This window comes from Struthio camelus, chromosome 32, assembly GCF_040807025.1.
Source record: "Struthio camelus isolate bStrCam1 chromosome 32, bStrCam1.hap1, whole genome shotgun sequence".
Lineage (NCBI taxonomy): Eukaryota > Metazoa > Chordata > Aves > Struthioniformes > Struthionidae > Struthio > Struthio camelus.
Window position 1 is genome coordinate 4,054,994 of NC_090973.1, and position 15,808 is coordinate 4,070,801.

General features: G+C 59.5%; 1 protein-coding gene and 1 non-coding gene across 5 annotated transcripts; one reads left to right on the plus strand and one right to left on the minus strand.

Moving 5' to 3' along the window:
- The first annotated feature begins 600 nt into the window (after nucleotides 1-600).
- On the plus strand, nucleotides 601-11,558 carry LOC138063463 (antigen WC1.1-like). Of its 4 annotated transcripts, none has more exons than XM_068923092.1 (14): nucleotides 601-910; nucleotides 2,117-2,425; nucleotides 2,663-2,977; nucleotides 3,812-4,129; nucleotides 4,211-4,525; nucleotides 4,962-5,276; nucleotides 5,970-6,032; nucleotides 6,115-6,429; nucleotides 6,844-6,882; nucleotides 7,174-7,311; nucleotides 8,061-8,156; nucleotides 8,599-8,682; nucleotides 9,221-9,373; nucleotides 9,628-11,558. In XM_068923092.1, exons 1-14 carry the CDS (start codon nucleotides 700-702, stop codon nucleotides 9,882-9,884), a joined length of 2,928 nt encoding a protein of 975 aa, XP_068779193.1. In that variant the 5' UTR covers nucleotides 601-699; the 3' UTR covers nucleotides 9,885-11,558. The 4 variants fall into 4 exon arrangements, with proteins under 4 accessions (XP_068779193.1, XP_068779194.1, XP_068779195.1 ...); XM_068923093.1 differs by having other exon boundaries at nucleotides 6,847-6,882; XM_068923094.1 differs by having other exon boundaries at nucleotides 2,672-2,977.
- Nucleotides 11,559-14,508: 2,950 nt separating this feature from the next.
- On the minus strand, nucleotides 14,509-14,580 carry TRNAA-UGC (transfer RNA alanine (anticodon UGC)). Its single transcript has one exon. It is a non-coding gene; the product is annotated as a tRNA-Ala (tRNA).
- Nucleotides 14,581-15,808: the final 1,228 nt, after the last annotated feature.

A 15,808-nucleotide genomic window follows, 5' to 3' on the forward strand; every position in this document is an offset into this window, starting at 1 on the left:
CCAAGAGAGAAGGGGACCAGGGTGCCTACACCCACAGCCCAGCAGAGAGGTGTCCTTCCCTGGCCAAGGTCAGGGGCTGGATTCATGCCCGGGGCAAGGGGGGATAGAGGCTGGTAGGAATAATGGGCATCATCTTGGTGCTCCCTGGGGACCTGGAAAGTCCTATGGGAGGTGGGTGAGGTTGAGTGGTGCCTAGGGCAGACAGTGGGCAGGGGGTCTGGGGGCTCTGGGAAGAGCAGCAGTGTGTGTGGAGGCTGGGGGTTCAGGGCTGTTCATGGGATAGCAGGCTGGGGAGGAGTGGGTGCTCTGTGCAGAGCCTGACACAGTGTCCAGGTGGGCATGGGCCAGGTGGAGGGGTGGGAGGAGGTGCCAAAGGCTCTGGAGTGGGAATGGCCCAGCAGGACCAGAGCTGGGCTTCCCCCAGCCCAGTGCAGCATGTGGGGAGAGGAGGGACCCCGACACTGCCCCAGGACAGCCCAGAGGGGAGAGGGATCACACCCCAGTGCCTGGGACTCGACCCTGCGCAGGGGACGTCGCACAGCCACAGTGCTGGGGCTGGGTGCTCTCCTAACAGGACCCATGTCTGTGTTTGAAGGTTCTGCGGAGGTGAGGCTGGAGGCTGGAGGCAGGCGCTGTGCTGGGAGAGTGGAGGTGAAACACGAGGGCCAGTGGGGGACAGTGTGTGGCTTTGGCTGGGACATGAAAGATGCTGCTGTAGTTTGTAAGCAGCTGGGCTGTGGATCTGCTCTCCAAGCCCCTCGGTATGGATATTTTGGGCCAGGATCTGGCCCAATTTGGCTGAGTCGTCTTGACTGTCAAGGCACCGAGACTGCCCTGTCTGAGTGTAGTCATGCCGGTTGGGGTAAACATAACTGCATTCATGCTTGGGACGCTGGAGTGATTTGTTCAGGTAAGGAGTCAGACATTGCCTCACTTTTGGGGTTGGGCCTGGGATCAGGGGACTAACCAGGCTGTGCCCTGAAGGAGAAACGCATGGGTACCAGAGGAGGCCCTGACATGGCTATTCTGGCTGCCAAGCTGGGACTGTTGCTGCTGATGTCCCTGGGGAAAGCCCCAGGTGATCCTACTGCAGTGCTGCACAGACCTCGTGAAGGTCCTGGGGGGCTCAGCCCACCCTCAGGTGGTGCTTCAAGATGGGAGATGAATCCCCCATCCCTGTGTGAGGGGGCCTCTCTTGGTCTCCATCGATCTCCTCCTGTTCTGCCAGGACCTGGCTGGCAGTGCTGGGGGTGCCCATGCCCCAGACACCAGGGACAACTTCCTTGGCACCCCAGGGAACGACAGGAGAAGGCCAGGGCCGCTTGGGTCATTCCCCTCACCAATGCAAGTCCCTCGGTTGAACCAAAGGGCTTTTCAGAGGGGAGAAGAGCAGGGCCTGGGGCAGAGGAGCAGGGTGGCATGCAGCACCTCGCACCCCATGCCCAGGGCTGCCCCACGAGGACTGGTCCCATGCAGGCTCGGGGCTTGGCGGCTGCAGGGCTGTCGGCTGCTCCCTCCCATGTCACCACATGCTCAGGCCAGCCTTGCAGGGTCCCCAAGGTTGTCACAGCCCCACACCCCTCCCCGGGCATGCGTCAGAGGGGGCAGCTGGCCCAGACACTGACCCGGTTACAGCTGCACCATTTCTGTGCCTGGGACATGTCTCCCTGCACAGACACCCCAACACCCCAGGACACCCCCGGGAACAGGTTGCATTTTGGGCTGCTCCAAGGTGATTCCTCAGCCTGGCCCTGAGCTCCCCAGAGGCTGAGCAGGCTGCAGCAGCCGTGAGTGCCTGGGCCCATTTTCCTGGACCAGGCGCTGCAGTGCCCAGGGCCTGTGCTGGGCAGGGCTGGGCGTCTGGGGCAGCAGCATTTCCCTGAGCAGCACCTGTGGCTGTGAGGTCTGGGGTAGTCACCAGTCCTGGGTGCTGTGTTGGGGGTGAGAGGAGGTGCAGGGGGCCCTGAGGGGTTTGTGTCATCAACACCCACTGACAGCTGCTGCTGGGATGTTTGTGGAGCATTTTGGATGTGGCTGCCTTGGAAATCATGTGGGATGCAGGTATATAACTGCCAGAAGCCTCTGTGAACTCCCTGTCATCGGTGGGTTTTTCCAGGATTTGTCCAGCTGGTTGGAGGAGACAGCCCCTGCTCAGGACGTGTGGAGATCAGAGATGGAGACCAGTGGAGAACAGTCTGTGACTCACACTTTGATCTCAAAGCTGCCAACGTTATCTGCAGGGAGCTGCAGTGCGGCACAGCCCTGTCCGTCCCTGGAGCAGCTCCCTTTGGAGAGGGGGTCGGTCCCATCTGGGACAAAGAGCTGCAGTGTGTGGGGAATGAATCCCTCCTCCCCTCCTGCCCCAGGATGTCCCTCAGCAACCAGACCTGCAGCCATGCGAATGATGCTGGTGTCACCTGCACACGTGAGCATTCAGGGAGGAGGTGTGAAATGCCTCCCGTGAGCCGTGCGCTGTAGGGTAGGGGAGCAGGGAAGCCACTGTGCTCAGCGTGGTGTGAGTCCAGGAGGGGTGGAGTCATTGTCTGCAATCTTGAAATGATGTGGAAGGAGGAGAAAGGGCTGCTATCCCTTTGGCGTCTCCTTGAACACCTGAGGGTGCAAGAGCACAAAGCCCTCCTCACTTTTTCTCCTCTTTCCCCAGAATACACAGGATTCAGGCTGGTGAATGGCAGCACGGCGTGTTCGGGGCGGGTGGAGATCCAGGTGCTGGGGACCTGGGGAACCCTCTGTGACTCTCGCTGGGACATCCCCGATGCGCACGTTCTCTGTCATCAGCTCAGTTGTGGGTTTGCTGAGTCCGTTCCTGGAGGAGGGCATTTTGGGAGAGGAACCGGCCCTGTCTGGAGAGACACCTTCCACTGTGACGGGACCGAATCCCATTTGGGACAGTGCCCTGTGACTGCCCTGGGGGCCTTCCCATGCTCACATGACAATGATGCTGGTGTTGTTTGCTCAGGTGAGTTCAGGGAAAATGCAGGATTAACTAAACCTGCCCCTTGTGTGTGACACAGCAACTCAAAGCAATGACAAACTGAATTTCTTCCTGGAGAAGCCCTGGCTTCCAGTGGAGGGGTTCAAAGGGCTTTGCCAGCAGGCAGACCATTTTACCTGGTGAGAAAGGAGGAGTGAGCACAAAAGAGGCATCTCTGCCTCCCCAGGGCAGACAGTTCAAGTACCGGGGGCGAGCATGAGGCCTGGGCTCCTCTACTCTCCTCCTGCAGCACAGGCACAGGATGAGGCTGCAGGACACAGTTCCCTCCTTCTAGCAAACAGCCCCTTCCTAGACCTGCAGAGAGTGCTGCAGACCTCAATCCCACTGCCCGCAGGGGCTGCCCTGGGTGCATCCAGCAGGAGCAGTGCCTGAGGCTGAGCTGCACAGCAGGGCTGGGATGTGCCCTCGCTTCTTGTCAGTATGCGTTCCAAACTCATGCTGTTTTGTCAGAAAGACCCCCTCCTCCTGCTTCCGGCTGAGGACACCAGCTCCCAGTCCCCGATCCATGAGGATGCAGAGGGGCAGAGACGTGTGGGCTCTCCCCTGGGTGTCACAGCAGGGGCTAGTCCCAGTGTGGAGACAGAGCAAGGCTCGTGTTCATCCTGTGCATGATTAGAGTGAAAAAAGACAACAAATCCCTTGGAAAACTGCCATCCTTGAGCTCCTCACTGTGAGCTGGATACGGATGGGTGAGCTCCAGGGTGTCCAAAGGCATCAGGAATGGGAGACACATGGCAGGGTGCAGGGCTCCTCGGTGTCACAGAGAGTCCAGGGCATTCCCCCTCTCTCTCTGGGCAGGGCCCTCTGGCTCCCTGCGGCTGATGGATGGAGGGAGCCGGTGTGATGGGCGAGTGGAGATGCCCCTGCATGGGACGTGGAGCAGAGTCCTGGATGACCAGTGGGACATGAACGATGCCAGCGTGGTGTGCCGGCAGCTCCAGTGCGGAGAGGCAGAGCAGGCCTACAACCCACCAAAGCCGGAGCGAGGGAGGGGCCCTGTGGGGCTGAGAAGGGTCCAGTGTGCAGGGAAGGAGACTCGCCTGACCCTCTGCAACACCTCGCTGCCTGAGGCAGCGCTAGCAGGAATTGCTGAGGATGTGGGGGTGGTTTGCTCGGGTGAGTCGCTCTGACAGTTCCCGAAGCACTGCACTGCCCCGTGCCGCAAGGCCTGATGAATGGGGTTTCTCCTGGCTGCAGGGAGCCGGCGGGTCCGGCTGGTGAATGGGACAGGGTGCTGTGCTGGAAGAGTGGAGATCTACTACCAGGGCACCTGGGGGACCGTCTGCGATGACTCCTGGGACCTGTCCGACGCCACCGTCGTTTGCCGTCAGCTGGGCTGTGGGGTGGCTGTGCAGGCGACCGGCTCTGCTCGTTTCGGGGGAGGCTCTGGGCAGATCTGGCTGGACGACGTGAACTGCTCCGGGGGTGAAGCTGCTCTCTGGGTCTGCCCTCACGGGGGCTGGGGGCAGCACAACTGCAGGCACAAAGAGCACGCAGGAGTCGTCTGCTCAGGTCTGTGCTGGGAGTGGTGATGGGAGCCTGGTGCCCGGGGAGGTAGGGATGAGGGGAGAGCAGGGCATGGCCGAGACTGCCCCTGGCTGCCCCGAGCCCCCTTCCTGCCCCCGTCCTGGGGACACCTGTGCACTGTCCCCATTGGACCTCGTGAGGGTTATAGGGAGAGCCCAGCCGTCCGCAAGGGTTAGAGGGGAGGGCACTGCTGCACCTCAGGGACTTCTCTCTGCTCCCTGGGTGAAAGGGTGACTTGCCAGCAGTGCCCTCTGCCTCTCTGAGCCCTGAGGTAGCCAGAAGGGTCCCTGCTTCTTGGAGTAACCCTTCCTGCCCATGGATGCTGCAGAATAACCTGGGGCATTGTCAGGGGTGCTTTAGGTTTCTCTCTCCTCACCCCCGGACCAGCTTGTTCCCTCCAACTTTGTGCCTTTCCTTCCAGAGTTCATGGCCCTGAGGCTGGAGAACAGCGATGGCTGCTCTGGGCGCCTGCAGGTTTTCTACAACGGGACATGGGGCAGTGTTTGTTCCAACTCGATGACTCCTGACACCGTGTCCCTGGTGTGCAAAGAGCTGGGCTGTGGAGATGGAGGGTCCATTGAAATAAATGTTCCAAGTGGCAGGGTGTCTAGCCCCACATGGCTGGATCGTGTTGAGTGTGGGAAGACAAACAGCTCCTTTTGGCAGTGCCCCTCTGCTCCCTGGAACCCACAGTCATGTGATGACCAACGAGAAGTGACCCACATCACCTGCAATGGTAAGGCTGGAGCTACCTGGGCACAAAGGCTCACACCAGGTCTTGCTCCCTGTTCAGCAAGGTGCAACGCAGAGAAAGAGCTTGGAGTGGCTTTTACTTTGCGTTTCAGGCCGTTCTGCTGTCAGTGACACAAACACAACATCAGCTCTCAGAGTGACACACATCCATCAGCAATAGCTGTCCTGAGCTCCCTGCATAGCCCAAGGAGAGGCAGAGGCACCTCCAGGCAGTGCCTCTTCCACCTTACCTTGGACACTTCCGGAGGTGCCTGTTGCTCTCTGTTGCCCGTAGAGAGGGCCCAGACAACCACCTATTAGCTTGGGAAGTCCATGCAGAGCATCCCACTCATGGCTGTGGTTTGCTGAGGGAATGGGAAGGGAGAGAGTGCAACCAGTCCTGGAGGCTGAGGGTTCTGTAGGAAACAGGCCCTGGCCAGGGCACTGCTGGCACCGGAGCTCAGACAAGCCTCCCCTCTGGCAACATCCGTCTGTTCCATTGCTAGTCATTAGTCCTTGAAGGGTGAACAGTCAAGGGCAGCCCTGGAATGCAGCGCTGTTATACACTGCATTACTGGGAGTTTCAGCTGTGTCCATGACCAAGGAGGCACTGGGAGGTTCACGCACAGGTCAGTCCTGCTCCCATCTGCATGACCCCCATGAAGCAGCCCCTTCAGCACAGTATTTCCTTCTGCAGGGAGACGACCAGAAACCTCCTCAGCCCCAGTGGCCAAGTGCCCCAACTCTACGAGCTGCACAGGTACTGCTCCTCCGTGTGTCCTTCTTCCCTGGCCAGGCTCTCCCAGCTGCCCCAGTGATGTGGGGGTTTCTACCTTTTCCAGAGATGGAGAAGATTCGTGCCGTGGGAGGAGAGGACCGGTGCTCGGGCAGAGTGGAGGTTTGGCACCATGGCTCCTGGGGGACAGTATGCGATGACTCGTGGGACATGAAGGACGCCGAGGTTGCATGCAGGCAATTGGGCTGTGGCCCTGCCATGTCTGTCGTGGGGGAGGCTGTGTTTGGGGAGGGGACGGGTTCCATCTGGCTGAAGCAGGTGGAGTGCAGAGGGACAGAGCTATCTCTCTGGGACTGCTGGGCCCGGCCTGGGGACAGTGATACCTGCCAGCACAAGGAAGATGCTTCTGTGAATTGCTCTGGTGAGTGGCAGCACTTCATCCCCTCATTTTGGGACATGTTTCCCCAATTGGGTCCTCACAAGGCCCCAGAGCTCGTCAGAGGAAGAATGTCCCTGGGGAGGTCAGGTGTCTGGTGGCAGGTGGGGAGCAGCTGTTGTGGGAGCAGCTGTTGTGGGGCCAGGTGTCGTCAGGCCTCTGGCCATGGGACTCCTGCATCCCGTCCCCCAGGCGCATCCCCTGGGCTGCTGGTGCTGTTGTCCCCATGGCCCAGAGTAGAGGGCCCTGGGCCTCTCCCGGGGACCCAGAGAAGGACAGTTCAGATGGGACTTGTAGGGAACATCTGCAGACACACACACACACACGCACACACACACGCACACACACACACACATGCAAATGCATCTTTCTCTCTCTCTCTCTCTCTCTGCTCTGCAGCAGCACCCAGGATGATGACAACATCACCCCTCCGAGCAGGTAACCTCCCCTGTTCCCTGGGGGTTGATCTCCCGAGGGCCAGGCTGTGACCTGCAGCCCGAGGGAAGGGGCTCTGTGCTGGGGTGCGAAGCCACAGAGAAGAGGCTCTGGGGTGGGAGTGGGTGGCTTTGGGGAGGGCTGTGATTCACCCGGCAGTGTGGAGCTGCCCCTGACCCACCCCTGTGCCCCTTCCCCATGCTGCCATGTGTGGGAGGGTCAGGAGTGGGGTGTCCCTGGGCCCCTACCTCCCCCAGGCCAGAGGCTGCCTCGTCCATGTCCTTGCCCATGCAGATGCTACCCAGGTCCGTGCGAGGGAGAGCGGGAGAGTCTCGGTGCCTGTTGTCATCTGCATCATCCTGGGGGCCCTGCTCTGCCTGCTCCTGGCCCTCCTGGTGGGGCAAGTGCAAAGTGCCAGGGCTCAGCGCAGAGGTGGGTCCTTCCTCATTGGTCCCAGGGTGGACGATGCCTCTTGGCAGCCCCACGGGTGCTGTAGGTTGTCCATGAGGGGCACAAATGGAGCTGGGGTAGGGGTGCTGCCTCCTGTCCTATTCCCTGTCCCTTCACTGTCTGGCTGTGGGACACCAGCAACCAGGAGAGGAGAGAGCCCAAACCTGGGAGGAGATGGTGATGAGTGAGGAGATAAATTGCAGCAAGGGGCTGGGGGAGATGGGAGCAGCAAAAGACATCTGAGGATGCTGCTGTCCATGCTCTGGGCAGTGCTGGAGGGGAGGCTGTGGGGCAGGAGTGGTGCCGGGAGGAGCGCAGGGCAGGGGGGATCTCTCGGTGTGGGTGTCCAGTCCTTGGGCTGCTCCCTCCATCCAGCCTTGCCCACCCGTGGTGGGGCAGGGGCCATGCTATGGGCCCGTCTGGCAGAGAGAGGGGAGCTCCCTGGGGAGAGGAGACTTAGGAGTTGCTCCAGGGTCAGACCAGGGACCAGACCCTGGGCCAAAAGGGGCATGGGGCTGTCTCTGAAGAGATAGCATGAGGGTGACATTGCCCCAGGCCATCTCCCCAGGGATGCTGTTGTCATTGGGGACGTGGCTGTGGTGCCTAGACAGAGCAGTGGGGTTGGGCTGTGAGGTCAGTCCTGGGCTAGCCCAGGGGGAAGGGCTGGGTGACCGCGTCGGGGTCTGATCTCCTGTCCCCATGTCTCTGTGCCAACCCTGCCTCTGTCTCAGGCTCCAGGAGGTCCCTGGAGCCCTTCTCTGAGGCCGTGTACCAGGAGATCGACTACAGCTGGGCGTGGGAGAAGGAGGCGCAGTTCAGTCACTCAGGTCGGTGTGGGTCCCTCGTGGGAGGGAGCACGTCTGCAGGGCCCTTTCCCCTGGCCTTGACCCAGGGCAGGACCTTGGCAGCCCCCAGGCCAGTGGTCCCCGCAGCGCTGGGCCATGGGGGTCTGAGGGGAGAGCAGCGCAGTGCTGGGCTCAGGAGAGGAGCTGCCTCCCCACCAGCTCTGCCTGTCCCAGCCCAGGGCACAGCGCCTCCCTGCCTGCCCCACTGCACCCCGAGGTTGTGCCTGGTGGGTGAGGGAGGGGGCTGTCCCCAGGCAGCTTGGAAAGGCCCTTTGAGATGAGGTTGTCCCATGGGAGCAGGAGGAGTCCCTGAGCCCTCCTCCCCGTGCAGTCCCTGCTGTGTGGGTGCCCATCCCCAGCAGCACTGGCCATGAGCAGGGTCATCAGGGCTCACTCTGATAACACCTGCTGCTCCTCTTGCCAGGCTCCTCTTCAGAGAGGTCCCTGACCAAGCTGCAACCCGAGCCTAGGGACAGTGAGGAGGAGGATGGTCCTGGGTCAGCACCAGGTAATGGAGGGGGAGACAGAGGAAAGGTCGGTCTCTCCTCCCTGTAGCTGTGTGACCAGCAGCAGCGTCACTGAATGTCACCATCGGGGTGGGGAGGAATCGCCCTCGGGAGCGTCTCCAGAGCCGTACAGAGCGGGCGAGGGTCAGACGTGCCCATCTGAGCTGGGTGCCCGCAGCCCTGTGCCCTACGGGGTCACAGGGGGACTTCCTGGGCTTGACCTGTCCCTGCCTCCAGCAGGCCCCAAGCTCGCCCCAAGGAGCCGAGCCGCAAGGCACCGGCATCTCCCCAAGCACACAGGGAGTCTCCACAGCCAGCTCTGGTGCAGAGCCTGGCACTGCCGACCCTGCGGCTGGGTGAGAGGGGTCCCTGCTGTCACACACACGCTCCTGCGACCCCAGGGGAGGTGGGCAGGATGCTGGATCTCCTGTGACCCCACCAACACCAGCAGCTCAGCCCCTCCTCGTTCCTGCACGCCCTTGCTTCCTCTGCTCTGCGGGAGGGCTCTTCTCATTGCCACCTGCTCCCCTCTTCTTTCAGATGTCCCTGTTCTGCCCAGAGGTGACCCAGCAGACGGCTATGATGATGCCAGGGAAGTCTCTGACCCTGGGGAGGATCTTGTTCCTGGGCAGGGAGATTGGGAAGCACCCAGGGAAGCGGAGGAGGGAGTCGGACCTGGGGAGGCCCAGAGAGGTGAGGGGGAAACACAGTGGGGCTGGGGCCTGGGGTGCCGTTCGTGGAGCCCGAAGAGTCGCTGCACTCTGAGAGCTCGACCTGCCGGGATGGGGAGGGAACCTGCCCCAGGAGTTTTCCTAGTGGGGAAACTGGGGGGAGATAACAGGCTGAAAATCTCAGGGAAATGAGAGGAGGGGGAGGAAGGGGATTTACAGCCCAGGAGGGGCACACGCATGGGGCCAACTGCAACACACCGACCTTGCTGCTTCCAGGGGAGAGCCTGCACTCTCGCAAAAGTGACAGAGCCCCTGGAGCCAAGAGAGCTGCCCTATCCCTGCCCCCCGTGGACACGGGGTACGATGATGCTGAAGAGGCATCTCTGGCACATCCCCATGAGGACACCAAGGCTGTGAGACTGGACCCTGGTGCCAAAAGGTCCCCGAGCCTGGGGCCAGGGGAGCCCACCTCTGCCATGTGGTTGGGAGCTCCTGGGACGGAAGAGAGGTCTGTGCAGCTGGGAGAGCCCTGAGTGCCAGACACCAGTCTCCCTTCTCCCACTGGTGTCAAAATTTTTTCTGTTAGAGCATTTTTTTCTATTTTCATGTCTCTACTTTTACGCCATGCATTGGTATTTGTTCTTATTAAAACCATTTGGGAGTTTGCTCCAGAGCTGGTGCTTCCCTCCCCACGTGTTGGGGTGTCTCCTCGAGACTGATCAGGGAGAGCAAAGCACCAAGAAACTGCAGCAGGGAAGGGGCACGTCTTGAGAGCAGCAGGCTCTGAGACAGGATGTGCGCCTGCAAGCGCCCATGGTCCCTGGAGGGTGGGAATAGTGAGCAGTCCAGCTGGAGGATATTCCTGCTGGCAGAGACATTTCCATCCTGCAACCACACGCAAGAGTTTCCAGCCAAAGTGGGTCTCTCCGCAGGGTCCTGTAATGCAGGGTCCCGTAATGCCCCTCTGGGCAGGGAGGTCCAGACTCCTCACCCTGGGAGTGCCCCTGCTTGCTCTTTTCCCAGGGGCTGTGCCTGGGCCTCCCTGACCCAAGGCATGGTGGCCACCACAGAGCTGCAGTGACAGGGTTAGCCCTGCTTTGCCGCCCCACAGGAGTGAGCCTGGAGGTGACAGCAGGGCCCTGAACACCCCAGCCAGCCCCAGAGGGCTCATTGCCCAGGGATCCCCTCCCCACAGCAGTTGGGAGGCAGCTCTGCTTCCCGCTGCCCCAGCACATGGCACAGAGCAGGTTGTTTGGGTGCCCGGGGCTGGGATTTCCCCTCCTCTGGCTCTGCAGGGACTCCTGTTTCCAGGGGCTGCTCCTGGTTCCCGCAGCCCTCATGGACCCCCGAGCACTCCTGGCACAGCCCAGAGATGGCTCCTTCCCAGCAGGCAGCACCAGGGCCCTGGGCAGCTCCGGGACCCCCCAGTCCACCCCCACCCCTCTGCCCTCCTGCTGCTGGGCTGCGGGGGCAGGAGAAGGAGCTGCCTCGCCTGGGGTGCCAGGTTGGGTCTGTGCAGGGGAATATCTGTGTGCAGGGTGCAGGGGACAGGAGCAGGCAGCGGTGGGAAGGGACGTTTCCTTCAGCAGGGCAGGAGGCAGAAGAGGAAGAGGGCAGGGGACTGGAGAAGGGATCACCCCAACACACGGGCTCCAGCCCAAAGTCATGGATCAGCCCCCAGCCTCGGGACGGGCCCATCCCCGAGGCTGCTCATAAGGGCGTATTTCGATGGCAGAAAACATTTCATGTCCATCCCTAAAGCTGGTGCCGATGGGCGCTGAGACAGGATCCCTGTTCCTAGGCCGGGATTTTAATGGGCTGAGCCCCACTGCCCACAGGCGAGACCCTCTCACACAGGAGCCAAGTGGGGAGGAGGGTTCGGTGGTTGTGCAGCATCTGGCACCCAAACTGCCCTCCCTCCTCCAGATGGGGGCAGGTCTCTGATCTCCGCATCCCGCTGGCCCTTCCTGAGGGGTTCCCCATACCACACACTGATGGGCAGTGGGGCCAAGGCCGAGCATACAAAAACACACTCCACCTTTGTCCTGGCTCATTTCCTTTCCTGCACTGAGCTGACACCTGATCTACTCAGAGAGATCTCCTGCAATGGGGAAGAGTCACCAAATGCCTCTGTGTCTGGATCTGTGTCTGTATCTATAGGATCTATGTTAATATCTAAAAAATTTTTAACATTAAAAAATGTTGAGATTCTGTGACTAAACTGGCAGTTTTTGAGAGTAGCATTTTTTCCTGCTTTAATTTTCTTTTCCTACACTGAAATTATTTATGTACCCTATTTTTTCCTTTGCATTTTTTTCTTTCCTTCATCATCCCCTCCTCCCACTACTTATGCATCCATCCTCCACTCAAGTTACTGGTTTCAGCCTTCCCAGCCCCAGGCAAGCATGGGGCCGTGCAGCTGCCGCCAGCTCTCCCTGCCCAGCTGCCTGAGCACAGCTCGCCTCTCCCCTGCAGCCGGCACTGTCAGGCCACCAGACAAAATCAGACCTGTGTGCCCAGGGTCTGGTGCCTCTCTCGAGAAGGCAAAGGGTAACTCCACCAGCCCCAGTTCTGCCCAGCGCTGACTGCTTCGCAGGAGGGTTTCAGCTCTGGGTCCCAGGAGAGGGGCAGCTCTCCTCTCCCCCAGCAGCCAAGCCACAGCCCAGCAGTGAGGGCTGTGTGAGGCCCCTTCTTCCTCCAGCTGGGACAGGGCAAAGCCAGGCTCCCCGCTAGGAACAGCCAGGGCTCGGCAGCACTGCAAACAGCAGGATCCTGCCCTCGAGGAGAGGAGGGAGCCCATGGCTGTTACCAGCACCCTCTCCCGCAGCAGCGTTTTCCCATGCCCCACTGGGAGCTCCTCCAGTGCCAGGCCCTGTGCTGACCCTCCACGGGCAGCAGCACGTCCCAGAGCTGTGGACATCCCGGCTCCTATCCAGGATGGAGCACTGGTGCTGGGGACCTTGCAGGAGGGCTGGGCCATGTGTGCAGAAGTGGGAAGTGATTATGGGAGGGGACTGGATTCCCAGTGTAGGCATGAGGGAAAAGCACCAGTGCTGCTGATGGTGACAACGATGGTGTCACCAACAAATCCCTGAAGCAGTGGGGCAGGGCTAGGGTGACCTTGAAGGCTCTGGGGGCAGCCAGGCCTCAGACACCACCTTCAGCTCTGCGACCTGGAGCCTCCCTGCTGGCAGCCCCCTGCCCTGAGGCAGCCCCCTCCCTCCCTAGCCCTGGCCCATCTCCCTGTGGGAGATGCGGGGCTGGAGCCTGAGCCCCAGCAGGAACAAGGGTTGTGTTTGCAGTGTCCATGTGCGTTACCCACCTCCGTGGGGTCTCGCTCTGTGAATGCTTTTCTCACACGGGCTTCCAACAGCCAGGGTTCAGAAGAGCAGTGCCTGCTCTGATCAATCCCATGGCCCCTCGGCCATGGGGTGACCACCTGCTCAGCAAGCCCCAGGGCTGGCACTGCCCCTCTCCTACCCTATGGGGAGATGTGGAGCCAGGCTCAGCCCTCACCCAAAGGACACGCTCTCCCTGAGGGCTGGCACAGGGACCCCTCTGCTCAGCTGCAAAAACATCACCACACAGACACACATGGACATGGGCCAGAGATGGGCCAAGAGTGACAGAATGAAGACATACCCCTGCTCCCTCTCCAGGATGATGTCTTTGGCATCCTCAGGAGACATTTGCCAGCACCAAGATCAGACCTGCAGCCAGATCTCTCACCTTGGCTGTAGGAAACAGCGTGCTGGCTCTAAAGCTCCACACAGAGCCCATAGCAGGAGCTGAGGGGCACAGCATGAGCACCTAGGTCCATAACCAGAACATGATGCATCCAAATGATCTGTTTGCTTCACAGACATTCATGGACAGAGTGTTTATAAACATATACATATATATATATATATATATATATAATATATATATATATATAAAAACATATATAGATATATAAAAGAAACCTAATCCATTGGGAACTTTTGCTTAGGGAATGCTCATGTGGGGAATCCAAATCTTATAAACAGGAGAGTTGGCTGCTCTCTGGCTTTTGAGGGTAGTCTCTGCCACAGGTGTCCTTGCAACAGCATCTTCAGGTGGAGCAGGTGAGAGTCCCTGAATGGGGTTGTTCCAGTAAATCCTTATTATCCAGCTGGCCTGTGGTCCTACATGCCCACTCCAGAGCATGCATGATCCATTTCTATTGATAAAGGACTGTATTAAACAAATGGGAATGTCATCTTTGTATCACAGTTACAACTTCAGTTCCAAAGATCTTGCCACAGTGCAAAAGATGTTTGCATCATCATCCCATTGTTTCCCCCCTTTACCTGCCTCCCCCTTAGCTCTCCTTTCTGCTGGTGGCAGTTTTCTGATGCTCTTGATGACCTCACAATGCCTTCCTGCTGACCTACATGCTAATGGCCAGTCCGGCTGATGTAAGGAATTGACCTCACAATCAGCACCCTAGACACATCCTCTCACTCACCTCTCCCTCTCCCCTTCCCCTGAGCTCTCTTCTCCATGGGGAAGGTTTTCTCATCTGCCTCATGACCTCACAGCACCTGCCTGCCTGCCACCCAATCAGATTGCTGCAATAAAAGTGACCTCACAAACAAGCTCCCAGCCAGGCCAGTTTGCCTGCCTCTGCCTCTGCCCTCTCTCCTGGGGGCTTTCTCCTGCCCCTGAGGACCTCACAGTGCCCAATCAGCTGCAGTCATAGAGGTGATCTCACAATCACTAGGCCAGTACTGTCATGTTACCTGCTTCTCCCTCCTTCCTCCCTCCAGCCTCTTATGTCTTCCTCATGGGCTTTGCTGTACCCTTGATGACCTCACATGGCTGCCCACCTGCTGCTGGCCAATCAGCTGCTGTGAAAGAAAAGGGGATGTAGCCCTCTCCTCAGAGGGCATTTTGATGCACTGGATGACCTCTCAGCTCCTGCCTGTTTGCCTACTGCTGGCCGCTCAGCTTGTTGCAATAGTTAGTGACACAAAAATCCATGTCCCAACAGCATCAGTTTTATCTCCCTCTCCCCTTGCCCAGAGATGTCATTTCAGCTGAGCAGGTTTTCCAAGGTGCTGGCTTGCTACTACTGTAAGCCTACACTTTCTGGAGAGGACCAAGGGGATGGAGAGTCAGGACATAAAACACCCCTGGAGATGCTGGGGATCGAACCCAGGACCTCCTGCATGCAAAGCAGGCGCTCTTCCACTGAGCTACATCCCCTTACAACCTGCTGAGGGGTGGGACATACACTCGTCCCAAAATGTGCCCTTGACAAGCACAGCCCTGTTACCCCCTGCTGCTCTGAGATCCTCAGCAGAAAACAGCATTCAAACCCTCTTACTGGGCCACAGGCTGGGATGGGGGAAGTGGAGATTGCCTCTCAGCGGGGACTAGTCCTGGACCAGGGCTGCACCATGGGACACTGCCCCTCCAACATCTCTGCAGTCGATGGGGGCAGGAGAAGACTCGCTGCAGGCATTGCTCCCACGCTCTGGCCCTCCCAGGGAAGGTCAATGGAGAGGAACAAATCCCTTCCCCGAGTCTCCTCTGCCACCCTGTGCAGCACTCCTGTGTGCAGCACATCTGTCCCTGACACCAACAGCAGGAGTGAACACGCTGAGGGAAATGTCCTCCCCAGGTGAGGTGCCCACAGCTCCAATCCCTCCCTCCCCAGGGTGTGCAGTGGAGGGGCCACGGGAGCAGGTAGAGGTGATCCTGGGCAGGGAGCTGCCCACAGCCCCTCACCTGGTCACCAGGCCTCCCCCTGCTCTGCTCTGGCCACCAGCACCTGGTGGTGGGTGAAGGGCAGCATCCTCTTCCCCTTCCCTGGGGCTGGGGACGTGCCTGGCCTCAGGGACATTCCCACTCCAGCAGCACTGGGGACTGTCCTGATGCCAGTGGTGGGGTCTCTGTGGCGCAGCAGGGCAGCGCGTTCAGCTGTTAACCGAAAGGTTGGTGGTTCGAGCCCACCCAGGGACGGTGCCCCTTGGTGGGGTGCCTGGAGGACTGTGCTGCCCGGCATCCTGGCTTTTGCTCATGGTCCCCATGCACTAGCACCCATGGTAACCTGTGGTAACCCCGTGGCTCTGGCTCAGGCTGGTGAATTGCTCAGGGAAGGACCTGTCTCCTGAACCAGGGCTGCTGTGAACAGAGGGGTCCTTGCTGGTGGGGCTGGTGCCACTGACCTTCCCATTCACACCTCTGTGTGTGCAGAGGTTGGTCTTACTGAGGGGTTTTATGCTGGGACGGAATAGGAAGGGGGATTGACAGTGTAAGGATCAGCACCAAGCCCGAGACACATACACTTTACTATGGCTAAAATACAATAAATCAGGGCTTAGTGAATGCTGTCCATTCTGTCCTGTGTCATCCTCCAAAGAAGAGAAGAGAGGGAAACATGAACAGCCACAGATGAACAACAACAGCATGGCGAAGAGGTGGCCAAGAG

Excerpts from the sequence above, each read along its gene's own strand:
- LOC138063463 (XM_068923092.1), top strand. The coding sequence starts at position 700 with ATGAAAGATGCTGCTGTAGTTTGTAAGCAGCTGGGCTGTGGATCTGCT. Across the intron at positions 4,130-4,210 it reads TGTGGGGGTGGTTTGCTCGG|GGAGCCGGCGGGTCCGGCTG; the intron begins GTGAGTCGCTCT and ends TCCTGGCTGCAG. Across the intron at positions 4,526-4,961 it reads CGCAGGAGTCGTCTGCTCAG|AGTTCATGGCCCTGAGGCTG; the intron begins GTCTGTGCTGGG and ends CTTTCCTTCCAG.